This window comes from Chiloscyllium plagiosum, chromosome 14 (assembly GCF_004010195.1).
Source record: "Chiloscyllium plagiosum isolate BGI_BamShark_2017 chromosome 14, ASM401019v2, whole genome shotgun sequence".
Classification (NCBI taxonomy): Eukaryota; Metazoa; Chordata; class Chondrichthyes; order Orectolobiformes; family Hemiscylliidae; genus Chiloscyllium; species Chiloscyllium plagiosum.
The window spans coordinates 71,124,801-71,139,199 of record NC_057723.1 but is presented as its reverse complement, the minus strand read 5'-3'; the positions used below and the strand labels follow the sequence as shown (position 1 = coordinate 71,139,199).

The 14,399-nt window shown below is 42.5% G+C and overlaps 1 protein-coding gene across 2 annotated transcripts in view; it reads right to left on the bottom strand.

Annotated features, from left to right (window-relative positions):
- The window catches only part of adam19b (ADAM metallopeptidase domain 19b), a 169,670-nt gene that overhangs the window by 77,468 nt on the left and 77,803 nt on the right, over positions 1-14,399 (bottom strand). For both annotated transcript variants that reach the window (XM_043703985.1, XM_043703984.1), the window contains exons 6-7: positions 5,518-5,707; positions 2,922-2,987 (exon numbers count right to left, since the gene is read on the bottom strand). In XM_043703985.1, the coding sequence (XP_043559920.1) occupies positions 2,922-2,987; positions 5,518-5,707 (256 nt within the window). The remainder of the gene's footprint in view (positions 1-2,921; positions 2,988-5,517; positions 5,708-14,399) is intronic.

Here is a 14,399-nt window from a genome sequence, read left to right as displayed (position 1 = left end):
GCCTAATATAAATTTGCTTCAGTTCATCCATTACACTAAGTCCTTTAGCCACTATTACATCTGAGAATCGCTTGTGTCTTTCCCAGTAAAGACAGATCCAAAGCACCTATTCAACTCTTCTGCCATTTCCTTGTTCCACATAATAAATTCATCTGTTTCTTTTCTTCAAGGGCCCAATTTTAGTCTTAACCACTTTTTTTTTCTTTTCACATACCTAAAAAAGCTTTTACTATCCTCCTTTATATAGGGTGTAGGTTTGCTCGCTGAGCTGTAGGTTTGATATCCAGACGTTTCATTACCTGGCTCGGTAACATCATCAGTGGCAACCTCCAAGTGAAGCTTCACCTTAAACCTCAATCTGAGTTACAAACCCTCCTTTATATGTTTGGCCAGTTTGCCTTCGTGCCTAATTTTTTCTCTATGTATTGCATTTCTGTTGCTCTTTAGAAGTTTCCCAGTCCTCCGGCTTCCTGGTCAACTTTGCTATGTTGTACTTCTTCTCTTTCACCTTTATACAGTTCTTGACTTCCCTCGTCAGCCATGGCCGCCCCTGCCTCCCCTTAGGGTCTTTCTTCCTCTTTGGAATGAACTGATCCTGCTCCTTCTGTATTATATCCAGAAATAATTGCCATTGTTGTTCCACTGCCATCCCTGCTAGGATATTGAACCATTGAACTTTGGCCAACTCCTCCCTCATAGCTCCATAGTTCCCTTTATTCAACTGCAATACTGGCATTTCCGATTCTCCCTTCTCCCTCTCAGATTGTAGATTAAAACTTATCATATTATGTTGAAGCCTTCTTTATTTCATTTGAAAAATTGGCTAGGCAGATGGAATGGTCCGAGGATTTATGGGTAATGCTAGTTCAGACGAAACTGGTCGGCAGAGCTAATAAGGTATTTGCCACATTGTCAGATGAGATGTCAAGAGATTCTTTTTTTCCCCCTAATTGGGATGAATGTCTATTGGGGTTCTCCAAATTATCCACTATAGCTGCTGCTATAGCCCTGAAGAAATGGCCCACACCCTGATTTTCCTGCGTTGCTATGGCTCTTCTACCAATTGCTCCTGAAAGTCTGTCCAAACAGCCCAAGGCCTGTCCACCATCTACAAGGCACAGTTCATGAGTATGATGGAATACTTCCCATTTGTCTGGATGAGCGCAGCTCAAAGAACAATGAAGAAGTTCAACACCATTCAGGACAAAGCAGCCTGATTGACTGGCACCACATCCACCACTTCAACCAGGCACGTTGTCACCAAAGAACCACAGCAACCATGAAGAAGCTGCACTTTCCAAACTCCTGACCTCTACCATCTAGAAAGACAAGGATACCAGATAGATTCATATAGAATGGAAACAGACCCTTTGATCTGCACCAGACATCCTCGTCTGACTTAATCCCTTTTGCCAGCATTTGGCCAATATCCCCCTGAACCCTTCCTATTTATATATCCATCCAGATGCCAGATGCCTTTTAAATGTTGTAATTGTACCAGCCTCCACCATTTCCTCTGACAGTTCATTCCATATATGTATCACCTTCTGCGCAAACTGGGGTAACTTTTTAAATCTTTCCTATCTCAACTTAATCCAATGCTCTCTAGTTTTGGACTTCCCCACCCTAGGAAAAACACCACGGCTATTCACCCTACCCACTCCCCTCTTGATTTTATAAACCTCTATAAGGTCACACCTCAGCATCCTCATGCTCCAGGAAAATATCCCGAGCCTAGTCAGCCTCTATCTATCACTCAAACCCTCCAGTCCCAGCAACATCCTTGTAAATATATTCTGTGCATCCTCTCAAGTTTAACATTGTTTCTGCAGAAGGGCAACCAGAACTGTATGCAATATTCTAAAAATGTCCTGTATAGCCCCAACATGATGTTCCAGCTCCTATACTCAATGTTATGACCAAAGAAGGCAAGCATACCAAATGCCTTCACCACCCTGTCTAGCTGTGACACCACTTCCAAAGACCTACACCCTTGGTCTCTTTGTTCAGCAATACTCCCAGAGCCCTACCATTAACTGTATAAGTCCTGCCCTGGTTTACTTGACCAAATTGCAACACCTCACACTTATGTAAATTAAATTTCATCTGCCACTCCTTGGCCCATTGGCCCATCTGATCAAGGTCCCTGTACACTGTACTCTGAGATAATCTTCTTCACTCTTCACTATACCACCTATGTTTGTGTCATCTGCAAACTTACTAACCATGCCTCGAATCATTCATATAAATGATGAAAAGCAGTGGACCCTACACTGATCCCTGTGGCACACCACTGGTCACAGGCCTCCAATCCAAAAAGCAACCATCTACCACTTGCAGTAAAGGCTGGCCCAACCAAAAATCTTTGCATCCCACAAATCAATTAAACAAAGTTAACAACAGATATTTTGGAAAACCCAGGAGAAAATTCACGCAACTCCCAAGATGTATTACGGTTGTTCTTAATTGTGTGCCTATTGAGAGATAGTGAGTCAGCAGCATAATTTAAAATTATTATTGGTCAGTGGGATCAAAAACAGAATATGTTCAATTCCAGTTCACATGTCATCTGCATTCGACTACAGTACAAAGTCTATGTCCAACACAATTGAATGTTTTCCCATTTCAAAGGGCAGGAAGGTGGAGTTGAGGATTATCAGACCAGCCATGATCTTATTGAATGGCAGAGCAGGCTGAATAGGCCAAATGGCCTCCCTCTGCTTTTATTTCATAAAGTCCAACTCAACCCCCGTTTATGACTGCAAAGATGGGGCTCCCTCCCCCACTCAGACTTAATGGTCCTCCCTTCCATCCTGCTCAATTTGATTGGACTAATGGACCAGGAGCCCTGACCATTCAGCCTGACCTGTCAGTGAATAAATCAGATGAGTGAAGAATGCAAGGACCATAAAGCGCCTTACCTCAGCATAATCGGCCACAACATACAGCTCCACATACTTCATATCCTTCACCACATCTCTCTTTTCCTGTACACAGTAGATATAACACATACAGCCATCCAGTTCAATCGACATTATAGTGTTCAGATGTAGATCTATGCAAACTCTTGCACATAACAGAATTAAAAAATGCTCTTTTTAACATTGAGCTGGCCTAATTTCAATTGTAGTTGAGTCTTTAAAACATTTATTCACCAACTAATCCTCGGGATGCTGAAGTGCAAAGATGTAACAGGTTTATTTCACTTCAGTTTGAAAAAAATGATTTTAGTTTGTCAACATGTGTTATGAAGTTGTAGATGTGTACTGTACCTTTAAGGGGTCTGAAATTTCTGGCTGGCGCAGAGGGTGCTGAAAGATTTAAAAGTGTAACATTTGGTTGACAAATAACTGGAGCCGCATTGCCATGGTACAAAACCAATTCAAATTCGGCCAATCAGTTTACAATATGCCCCAGATACCAAAATCCAATCGTATTTGAATTTTACTGTTTTGGATGACATCAAACCAATGAAATGATCCAATGTTTTGGGGTATAAAATTGGACATTTTGAACAGTTAGAGGGAGAACAGCAAAGAGTTGCCAAGCACCAACATAACAGCCAGCAGAATAGCTCCCTGACAGGTATCTGTCCATAAGAAATTTGTGCAGCAGAACACCAAACCAACCTAGAGAAATCCACAGAGGAAGTTTGACATCCGAAGATGATGATTGGATTTGAATTTGATTTTCCTGTAAATTTAAGAGGGAATTTATCGGAGCAGTATTGTAGAGTGGGGGTGGGGGGAGGTAGAAATATGTTTAAAGAGAAAGGAGTTATAAATAGTTGTTGTTTAATGTTCTCTGTTGGACTTAAAAAAATTAAATTGTTAAAATCTTTTCTTTATGTAGTGGTATTTGGGATCATTCTCTACCTCTCGAAGTGTAACAGATTAAGGCTCAAGGTGAGCTTTACTGCATTTCAGGTTTAAGTTAGCAGGAGGGTTTACCCCGTGTTGTACCATATGTCTGTGTTAACCAATTAGTTTAAATAAGGGAGAGAAAATTTTGGAATGGTCTCATTCTATTAGTTTGCCATGATCTGTTGGTGTGCCATTATTCCTGGTGTATTATCCAAACTGCATGGGAAAGAAAGTTGTGAGGAGGATGAGACAAGATTAGAGTGGTGCTGGAAAAGCACAGCAGGTCAGGCATCATCAGGATTTTTGCCCAAAACGTCAATTTTCCTGCTCCTCAGATGCTGCTTGACCTGCTGTGCTTTTCCAGCGCCACTCTAACCTTGACTCTGATCTCCAGCATCTGCAGTCCTCACTTTCACCTAGTTGTGCGGAGGATGCAAAATGCTTTGAAGAGGTCTTGGAAAGCAGAGTGAAAGGATTAGATCATGGTCAATGGAATATAATGTAAATCCGTGCGGTTATTCATTTTGGAAGAGCAAACTTTGAAAGTCAGAATATTTCATAATGATGGTAAGTGCAGGTATCTAAAGGAACCTGAGTGTCGTTGTCAATTAAAGTTAGCATGGAGGTGCAACTAGCAGTTAGAAAGGCAATTGGCATGTCAGCCTTCATCATAAAGGGGCTTGAATACAGGAGTAATGATGTCTTGTTGCAGTTCTATATAGCATTGGTGAGATACCAGCTGGAGTACACTTTTTAGTTTCTTTCACAAGGAGGGATGTATCTACCACAGAGGGAGTACTCTGTTCACCAGATTAATCTTTGGAATGGCAAGACTAGTCAATAAGAAGTGATTGAGGTGACTTCGGCTGTATTCAAAGAACAAATAACAGCATGCAAACTCTTAGAGGGAGTGACAGAGTGGATACCGATGTTTATTTTGGCTGATGACTCTAAAACTAGGGGATATATTCTCAAAATAGGATGGAGGCCATTTAATGCAGAGATAAGGGGGCATCTCTTCACTCGAAGAGTGGTGAGTGTTTGGAATTCTCTACCGCAGACAGCTGTGGAAGCTCAGTTACCATTAGATTTCTGATAAATAATGACATCAAAGGATAAGGAAAAAGTACAGGTAACTGACATTGAGGAGGATGATCATTGAGGATCTAACTGAGGGGTGAAATAGTCTCATTGGGCTGAATGGGCTACTACTGCTTTTAAATTTCTAACACCACTTTGTACACTATCAGCTGCAAGTTGTTTGCTTAAGATTTGTCTTTTTTTAATCTTGTTCATTTGAGGTTTTCCTGGTGATTGAAGATTTGAAATTGGTAATGTCAGAGTATAAAATTGAAGTTATTGAGTTCCAGGCGCCATTTGTATCTTTATAATGTTTCTATCAATTGTCGTTGTGAATGTGCTGCTGTCGATGAGGTAAGACAATAAACAATTAACGGTAGACATGCAAATGGAAAGGACCCACGTGTAAAATGTCCACCTCCTGATGCTACCTGGCTTGCTGTGTTCTTCCAACCTCCTGCTTGTGTACCTTGGGTTCCAGTATCTACAGTTTTTGTTGTCTCTAATCAATAAGAGTGAGCAGGTTACGATTTTGAATTACTCTTGACAAGTCTTAGTTTTCTGTGATCCTTACCCGATGATGTTCTGGATGAAATTGGCGGGTGAAATCTTTGACCCAATTTTCCTCACGTTTGCTCTCTTGATGTCCACATGTCCCTCCTTTCAGTTTTAGGTGTTCAGTCCTATAGATTAGGTGATGGTCAAGGCTATCTTCAAGGGGTTGCACCAAGTAGCTGAGGTTCATATTCAGAATGATCAAACCCCTAGTATAGGAGATGTCAGAGAGATAATGCGTATTGTCAGAGATTATCAGCTTATCACCAGCTCACATTAATACAGTTTAAAAGACAGAGAACAAGGAAGCAGAATGAGGTAGGTATCAACATTTCCATGTTAGAGATCTGAGCTCATATCCAACTTCCCAATGTTTGCTGGCATAAGAAGCCAAAGTGTTGTGAACTTGGACAACTTCAGTCTAGCAACCCTCTACCTCCATCACACAATTATTTCACATTCAATTGGCTACATCATTCACTGGGGAGCATCAACTCTTGAAATGGACAAAAGGTAGATTGGGATGAACTAATGCAGGAGCACGAGTTCGAAATTGTTCATGGAGATTGGTCAGTATTTTTAAACTTGGCCTGGTCCTCTTTTCTTTTGCAGTCGATGGAAATAAAGAGTGCAGGGCAAGACCAAGATGGACAATGGGAAATTAATCACCTGTTTTGTGCCACTAGCCCAAGGGCAGTTTTATCCCCAATGGGTTCTGAGCTTAAGATCGATACAAGCCATCAGAGCAGAACGGTTGCCGATCAACCCTCAAAGCTGCCAATTAATAAGCAAAGTATAAGTCATCCTTTTTCCAAAAACTAATGTCTGTCACCTTCCAACACAGACATCGGCCACTAGACCCATTATAATCATAGTCAGAAGTCATCGAGTCATCGAGATGCACAGCAGGGAACAGACCCTTTGGTCCAACTTGTCCATGCCAACCAGATATCCCAAACTAATCTAGTCCCATTTTTCAGCCCTTGGCCCGTATCCCATGAAACCCTTCCTATTCATATACCCATCCAGATGCCTTTTAAAAGGTGTAATTGTACCAGCCTCCACCACTTCCTCTCGCAGCCCATTCCATACACGCACCACCTTCTGCATGAAAAAGTTGTCCCCTAGGTCCCTTTTAATTTTTTCCCCTCTCACCCTAAACCTATGCTCTCTCGTTCTGGACTCCCCACCCAAGGAAAAGACCTTGTGCAGTGTTCCGGAAGCTTGTGATTTCAAATAAACCTGTTGGACTATAACCTGGTCGGGTGTGACTTCTGACTTTGTCCACCCGAGTCCAACATTGGCACCTCCACAATATGAACATAATAATCATTCTGGTTCTTTGCAAGTGCCGTCCAATATAATTCCCCAGCTGTCACCAGCTAAAGGCAGTCACTGGGTTGTGAACGGGTTCTGTTTCTGAGTCCATTCAGAAGTCAATTTGTATTCAAGTCGGAACACTGTACAGGGCAGTATAAAGCAGCCATTCACAAGTACAGGAAATGTTCATATGTCAGATCTTTAAAACTATACCCCTGCATGGGATCGCATTTGTATGTACCAGCATTTGTAAGTCAGAAGTTACTTAACTCTGTGATCTGCCTGTATTGCTCGCAAGACAAAGCTTTTCACTGTGCCTCAGTACACTTGACAATAAATTCAATTCAAGTTTGTAAATCGGGAGCCCCCAGTATTTCCTTCCTGCCAGGAAAACTAGTCATTTTTAAGAGTATGCCCACCTTTCATCTGTAGATTCTGATGGAATATGTTTTACTCAGTGAAGCCTAGATCCTAACAACACGGTGTGTGAAAAACATTCCTTCATTTTCTTCAGACCCTTTACGAATTATGCAGAAGTGAGGACTGCAGATCTGGAAACCAGAGTTTAGAGTGGTGCTGTGCATCCGAGGAGCAGGAAAATCGACGTTTCGGGCAAAAGCCCTTCTTATGTTAAATCTAAGCCCTTGATTACTGGCCTACAGGAAACAATTTCCTCTCACCTATTCTATCAAAGTCCCTCATTAATTTGGAATACCTCCATTTGTCACAGAATCCTTAGTGTGGAAACAAGCTATTGGGCCCAACAAGTCTATAACAATTCTCTGAAGAGTACCCCACCCAGAACCACTCCCCTACATTTACCCCTGTGTAATGCTCCTAGCCTACACATACCTGAACACTATGAGCAATTTAGCATGGCCAATTCACCTAATCTCCTCATTTTTGGATTATGGGGGGAAACCAGAGTAAACCCATGCAGACACGGGGAGAATGTGAAAACTCCACACGGACAGTCACCTGAAGCTGGAATCAAAGCCGGGTCCCTGGCACTGTGAGGCAGTAGTGCTAACCGTGAGCCACTGTGCCACCTTAGTCTACCCTGATTCGTGGAGAATGATCCCGAGCTTCCAATCCCTCCACTTCATTGTGCCAAACCTCCTCTGGAGCTTCTCCAAGGCTTTGATATCTTTCCAAAAGTGTGACACTCAGGACTGTATGAAAGGTTTCCAGCTGAGGATGCTGGGTAGGCCACTTTAGATTGAGGTGAGAAGACATTTCTTCATTCGGAGAGTGGTGAGCCAGTGGCATTCTCCGCTCCAGGAAGAGGTTAAGGCCAAAATATTTAATGTTTTCAAGAAGGACTTAGATATCATTCTCAGGGCTAAAGGGATCAAAGGATCTAGTGTGAAAGCAAGAACATGGCATTGAGTGGGATGCTCAGTCATGATCATATTGAATGGCAAAGTGCCAAATGGACGACTCCTGTTCTTTTTTTCTACGTTTCTATGTTTAATCAGTGCTTTTAAATATATCAGCATAATTTCCTTGTTTTTCTGTGTTACTAAGTTGATGACTATCTTTCTTGGCATTTATCAGGCTATCCAGTTTTCTACCATCTGTAAACTGGTACACGCTCTGCATACCCAAGTCCATGTTGCCTCTGTACAGTAAGAAAAGTGACGGTCCTAATACTGACCCCATTTTGCATCCTTCCCTTCAGTCAGAAAAATATCGAGCTGGATTTCGTGATGGTGAACGGTCTCAGCTCCTGGCCCAAAGCCAGCAGTGATCCTCCGTCATTGCTCAGCAAGACCCAGGATTACACTTTGGTAAGCACCAGGAAAGACAGGTCTTATAAGTGGAAGCAAGAGTCAAAAAGTGTGGTGCTGGAAAAGCACAGCCAATCAGGCAGTATCCAAGGAGCAGGAGAATCGACATTTCAAACTTAAGTTCTTCATCAGGAATGCCCGAAATGTCAACTCTCCGGCTCCTCGGATGTTGCCTGACCAGTTGTGCTTTTCCAGCACCACACTTCTGGATTCTGATCTCCAGCATCTGCAGTCTTCACTTTCTCCTAAGTAGAAGTAAGTCGGACATGGAACATTAAGGCAAAAAAGAGGTGGAAAATGAGTTTGGAAAGTTAAGTACATCTTTTCCATTGGCACAGATTCGATGGGTCAAAGGGCCTTTTTCAGTGCTATAGATATCTATGACTCATCTCTATCCTTGTGTCAGTGCTGTTGGCTGACAGATTAAAATTGACAAGAGCCCAAACAGAACTCCCCCCTTCAATCTTCTTCCACTGACATCACGAGGTCTTTTAGGCCCATACAAGAGGGTCTCAGGAGAACATCTCACTCAAAAGACAACACCTCTGATGATTCAGCTCTCCCTCAGGACACACTGAAGCATCTGACTGGATCATGAGCTTAAATCTCAATAAGGGCATGAACCCATAACCTTATGATTCAAGAGATGAGAGTGATACTACTGAACTCAGGTTTCTGTCAAAGGCCTAATTATGTTGTCTTTTATAATAATTGGCCTAAAATGATTTGAACTATATATGATGTTAAGAAAAGTAATTTTGCCTCAGGTAGCAAAGGTATCGCACAGATTTCTTGCATAAGTTCTATGAAGAGTGAAAACCTCCATCTACACACAATTTGTTCCTTACTTTCATGTAAACATTAGCAGGCTGCTTCGTTTGACCTTGTCAGAAAATCCACTGCAGGAAGTTCATTGTTTTCATCCTGGGATCTATATTGTGACTTCCTTCACTGATATAAATAGGAAAATTGCCTTTTAAACTGATTTTACTCCTGAACATCTGTTCAAACAATTCCCAGCTGCTTTCATGTTCCATAGAGATTATAATTGCTCCATCAACACAGCAATCTTCACTTTGAACAGGGCTTCAATTTGCCGCAGGAGGCATTAATTGCACTAGTTGCCAAGTAATATGACTCAAGTTTCTAGCTATTTAAATAGGAAACAGATTCATTCACAAGTCAGCATTCGGAGGTTAGGCTGTTTACCAACATTGAGATTGGGAGTGATTGAGAGGGTTGACTTATATCACAAAGGAAGTGATTGCTGTTTGGAGAACTGGCGTGCTAAATAAAAGGATTCTACGTCATGACAAAGCAGATGATAATTTTCCACAGATGCATTTTTCCCTGGAAGCTCTCTACCCTCCATTTAGTACTTGCCCTCACAAGATGTGATGAAGTTCAGGAGTTCACTTTATGTAATTTATTCTGAGATTGAACCTCAGAGGTCTACTCCTCCCTCCAGTCCCTTTGGGTGACACAGTGGCTCAGTGGTTAGCACTGCTGCCTCACAGCACCAGGGACCCAGTTTGATTCCAGTCTCAGGTGACTGTCTGTGTGGAGTTTGCACATTCTCACCATGTCTGTGTGGGTCCCCTCTGGGTGCTCTGGTTTCCTCCCACAATCCCAAGATGTGCAGGTTAGGTGAATTGGCTCATAGTGTTCAGGGATGTGTAGGTTAGGGGAAATGGGTCTGGGTAGGTTACTCTTCAGAAGGTCGGTGTAGACTTGTTGGGCCAAGGGGCCTGTTTCCACACTGTCGGGATTCTATGAAAAAAGGATCAGTTCTTAGAATTGTGGTCTTCAACAAGATATTACTGGCTTGCACAAGCAGAACAAGGAAAGAAGGGTCACTTTGAGAAAGTGTGGTGCGTGTGTGGTTGAATAGACTTAATAGATGATCAGCCTTAACAATGTCTGATTGTGTCTAGCACAGGTACCTCTTTCTTCCAAGTTAAAACAAGGACTGCAGATGCTGGAAACCAGAGTCTAGATTAGAGTGGTGCTGGAAAAGCACAGCAGGTCAGGCAGCATCCGAAGAGCAGGAAAATCCTCAGATGCTGCCTGACTTGCTGTGTTTTTCCAGAACCACTCTAATCTAGACCTCTTTTTTCAAACCCAGAGTGACCTCAATCTCCTTCTCCTCTATTATTGTTAAAGATAAAATCATCCAAGAATAGTATTACTGACTTCAGTAAGTTATTCTCCAAGTCTTAAATCAACCTTACATAAACAGCTATTCCCATTCCTTCATCATTCCTAGATTAGTAGCCTGCAATTCCCTCCCCAAGTGAGGATTCAGCCTTGCTTCTGTAGGAATACTTTCACACTGAATCAGAACGCGGTTTTAAAGCTTACTTCAAAGACATGAGCATATGGGCAAAACTGTCTTCAGCTGCTTTATCAATAACAATCTTCTCCATTATAGTGTCAATGTGGGCTGTTTCAGTGTTTAGTAATATTAACAACTCTTCAGATACTGACACAGTCTGAATTGAAATGCAGCAAAACCTGGACAACATTGAAGAATGGACTGTTAAAAGGCAATTTACATTCATGCCACACATGGCACGGGCAGTGACCGTCTCAAACAAGAGAGAATCTGACCATTTCCCCTCGACGTTTAAAAGGGAGGGCGATGGCCTAGTGATACTATCGGTAGATAAGGCTGAAACACTCTCAACAATCTTCAGCAATAAGTGCCACGTGGATGATCCATTTCGGTCTCCTTCAGTGGTCCCCAGCATTACAGATACCAATCTTCAGTCAATTTGGTTCACTCCACATGATATCAAGAAATGATTGGAGGCACTGGATACTGCAAAGGCTATGGGTCCTGACAACACTCCAGCAAAAGAACTGAAGATTATGCTCAAGAGCTTGCTGCTTCCCTAGCCAAGCTGTTCCAGCACAGTTACAACATTGGCATCTCCCCAACGATGTGGAAAGTTGCCTAAGTATGTCCTGTACTCAAAAAACAGGACAAATCCAATCCAATTAATTATCGCCCCATCAGTTTATTCTCAATCATCAGTAAAGTGCTGGAAGGTGTCATCAACAGTGCTATCAAGTAGCATCTGCTCAGCAATAACCTGCTCAGTGACGCCCAGTTTGGGTTCCAATAGGGACACTCAGTTCCTGAGCTAATTACAGCCTTAGTTCAAATATAGACAAAACAGCTCAATTCCAGTGGTAAGGTGAGAGTGATTGTCCTTGACAACAAGATTACATTCAACTGAGTGTGCAATCAAAGGCCCGACCAAAACTTCAATCATAGAACATAGAAAAATACAGCGCAGTACAGGCCCTTTGGCCCTTGATGTTGCGCCGATCCAAGCCCACCTAACCTACACTAGCCCACTATCCTCCATATGCTTATCCAATGCCCGTTTAAATGCCCATAAAGAGGGAGAATCCACCACTGCTACTGGCAAGGCATTCCATGAACTCACGACTCGCTGAGTAAAGAATCTACCCCTAACATCTGTCCTATACCTACCACTTCTTAATTTAAAGCTATGCCCCCTCGTAACAGCTGACTCCATACGTGGAAAAAGGTTCTCATGGTCAACCCTATCTAAACCCCTCATCATCCTGTACACCTCTATCAAGTCACCCCTAAATCAATGGGAATCAGGGAGGTAATTCTCCACTGCTTGGAGTTACACCTGGCACATCGGAAGTTGTTTGTGGTTGTTGCAGGTCAATCTCTCAGCTCAAGGACTCTGCAGCAGTTCATCAGGGTAGTGTCCTCGGCCCAACCATCTTCAGCTGCTTCATCAATGACCTCCCCTCCAGTGAAGGTCAGAAGTGGGAATGTTCACCAATGATTGTACAATGTTCAGTACTCATTGCAACTCCTCAGATATTGAAGCAGTCCAGTCTAAATGCAAAAAGATCCGAACAATATCCAGGCTTGGGATGACAAGTAGCAAGTAACATTTGCACCACGTAAATTCCAAGCAATGATCATCTCCAATAAAAGACAATCTAACCTCTTCCCCCTGACATTCAATGGTGTTACCATCATTGAATCCCCTACTACCAACATCCTATGGGTTACCTCTGATCAGAAACTCAACTGGACTTGCCATATAAACAAGTGGCTACAAGAGCAGATCTGAGGCTAGGAATACTGCGGCGAGTAACTCACCTCCTGACTCCCCAAAGCCTGTCCACCATCTACAAAGCACAAGTCAAGAGTGTGATGGAATATCTCCCACTTGTCTGGATGGGTGCAGCTCTCAAGAAGCTTGACAACGTCCAGGACAAAGCAGCCCGCTTGATTGGCACTGCATCCACAAGCATCCACTCTCTCCACCATTCAGTAGCAGCATCGAAGATCCTTAGATAGAACCTTCCAAACCTACATCTATTTCTATTGAGAAGGGCAAGAGCAGCAGATACTTGGGAATGCCATCATCTGCAAGTTCCTCTCCAAGCCACTCACCATCCTGACTTGGAAACATGTCACCAATTCCTTCACTGTCACTGAATCAAAATCTTAGAACTTCCTCTCTAAGGGCATTGGGGGCCAACTACAGCTCATCGACTAGAGTGGTTCAAGAAGTCAGCTGACTGCCACTTCCTCAAGTGCAACCAGGAATGGCAATAAGTGCAATAAATGTTAGCTATCCAGTGACACTCACACCTAATGAGCCAATAAAATAAAACACAGGGACAGCAAGCCAGACCAAATCAGCCTCCCTATTCCTGTATTCGTGATACAGTAAAATTAAAATACTGAATGACCCTCAAAATTGCCTCAATGTTGTAACCAGAGTTTATGAATAGTCATTACCAGTTTTCAAGTTTTTACTTACAGAAACAAAGCATTTTTTAGTATTAAAGAACAAAGTCTTGTTGGGCCGAAGGCTTGTTTCCACACTATTGGGGAATCTAATCTAACCTAAGGTAATCTAATTTGTGGCTATGATTTGAACCCAATCTTCTTTGATCATAGTCCCAGCTCACACACAACAGACATGGTTAAGAAATAAATGTAAAGAAAAATTAGTGAGATCACTTTAGTAGTTTCAACAATGGCTAGTATCCCTGGCACATGGGATTGTACCTTATTTGATTTCTGAATCAGTGTAAATAGCTTCTAATAGGCTGCAAGGAATATTCACTTATTTCTTATAACTGGGATTCTATTCTCTGAACATTGAATACATTGATAACGAGAGGATAACCAGAGAGCAACCAAACCTCCCTCCTGTAGTTTTCACAGTCAAACATCTTCTGACTATCAGAAGGATGCTGTGAAAAGTGAAAGCATTCAGAAAAGACTTCCAAGGATATTTCCAGGGTTGGAGGATTTGAGCTATAGGGAGAGGTTGAATAGGGTGGGGCTGGTTTTCCTAGAGCATCGGAGGCTGAGGGGTGACCTTATAGAAGTTTATAAAATCATGAGGGGCATGGATAGGATAAATAGACAAGGTCCTTTCCCTGGGGTGGGGAAGTCCAGAACTAGAGGGCATAGGTTTAGGGCGAGAGGGAAAGATATAAAAGAGACCTAAGGAGCAACTTTTTCACGCAGAGGGTAGTGCGTGTATGGAACGAGCTGCCAGAGGAAGTGGTGGAGGCTGGTGCAATTGCAACATTTAGAAGGCATCTGGATGGGTAAATGAGTAGGAAGGGTTTAGAGGGATTTTGTCCAAGTGCTGGCAAATAGGACTAGGTTAGATTAGGACATCTGGTCAGCATGGATTAGTTGGACTGAAGGGTCTGTTTCCATGTTGTGCTCTATGACTAAAATACAGTTCAGGCCAGTTCAAGCTTTGGT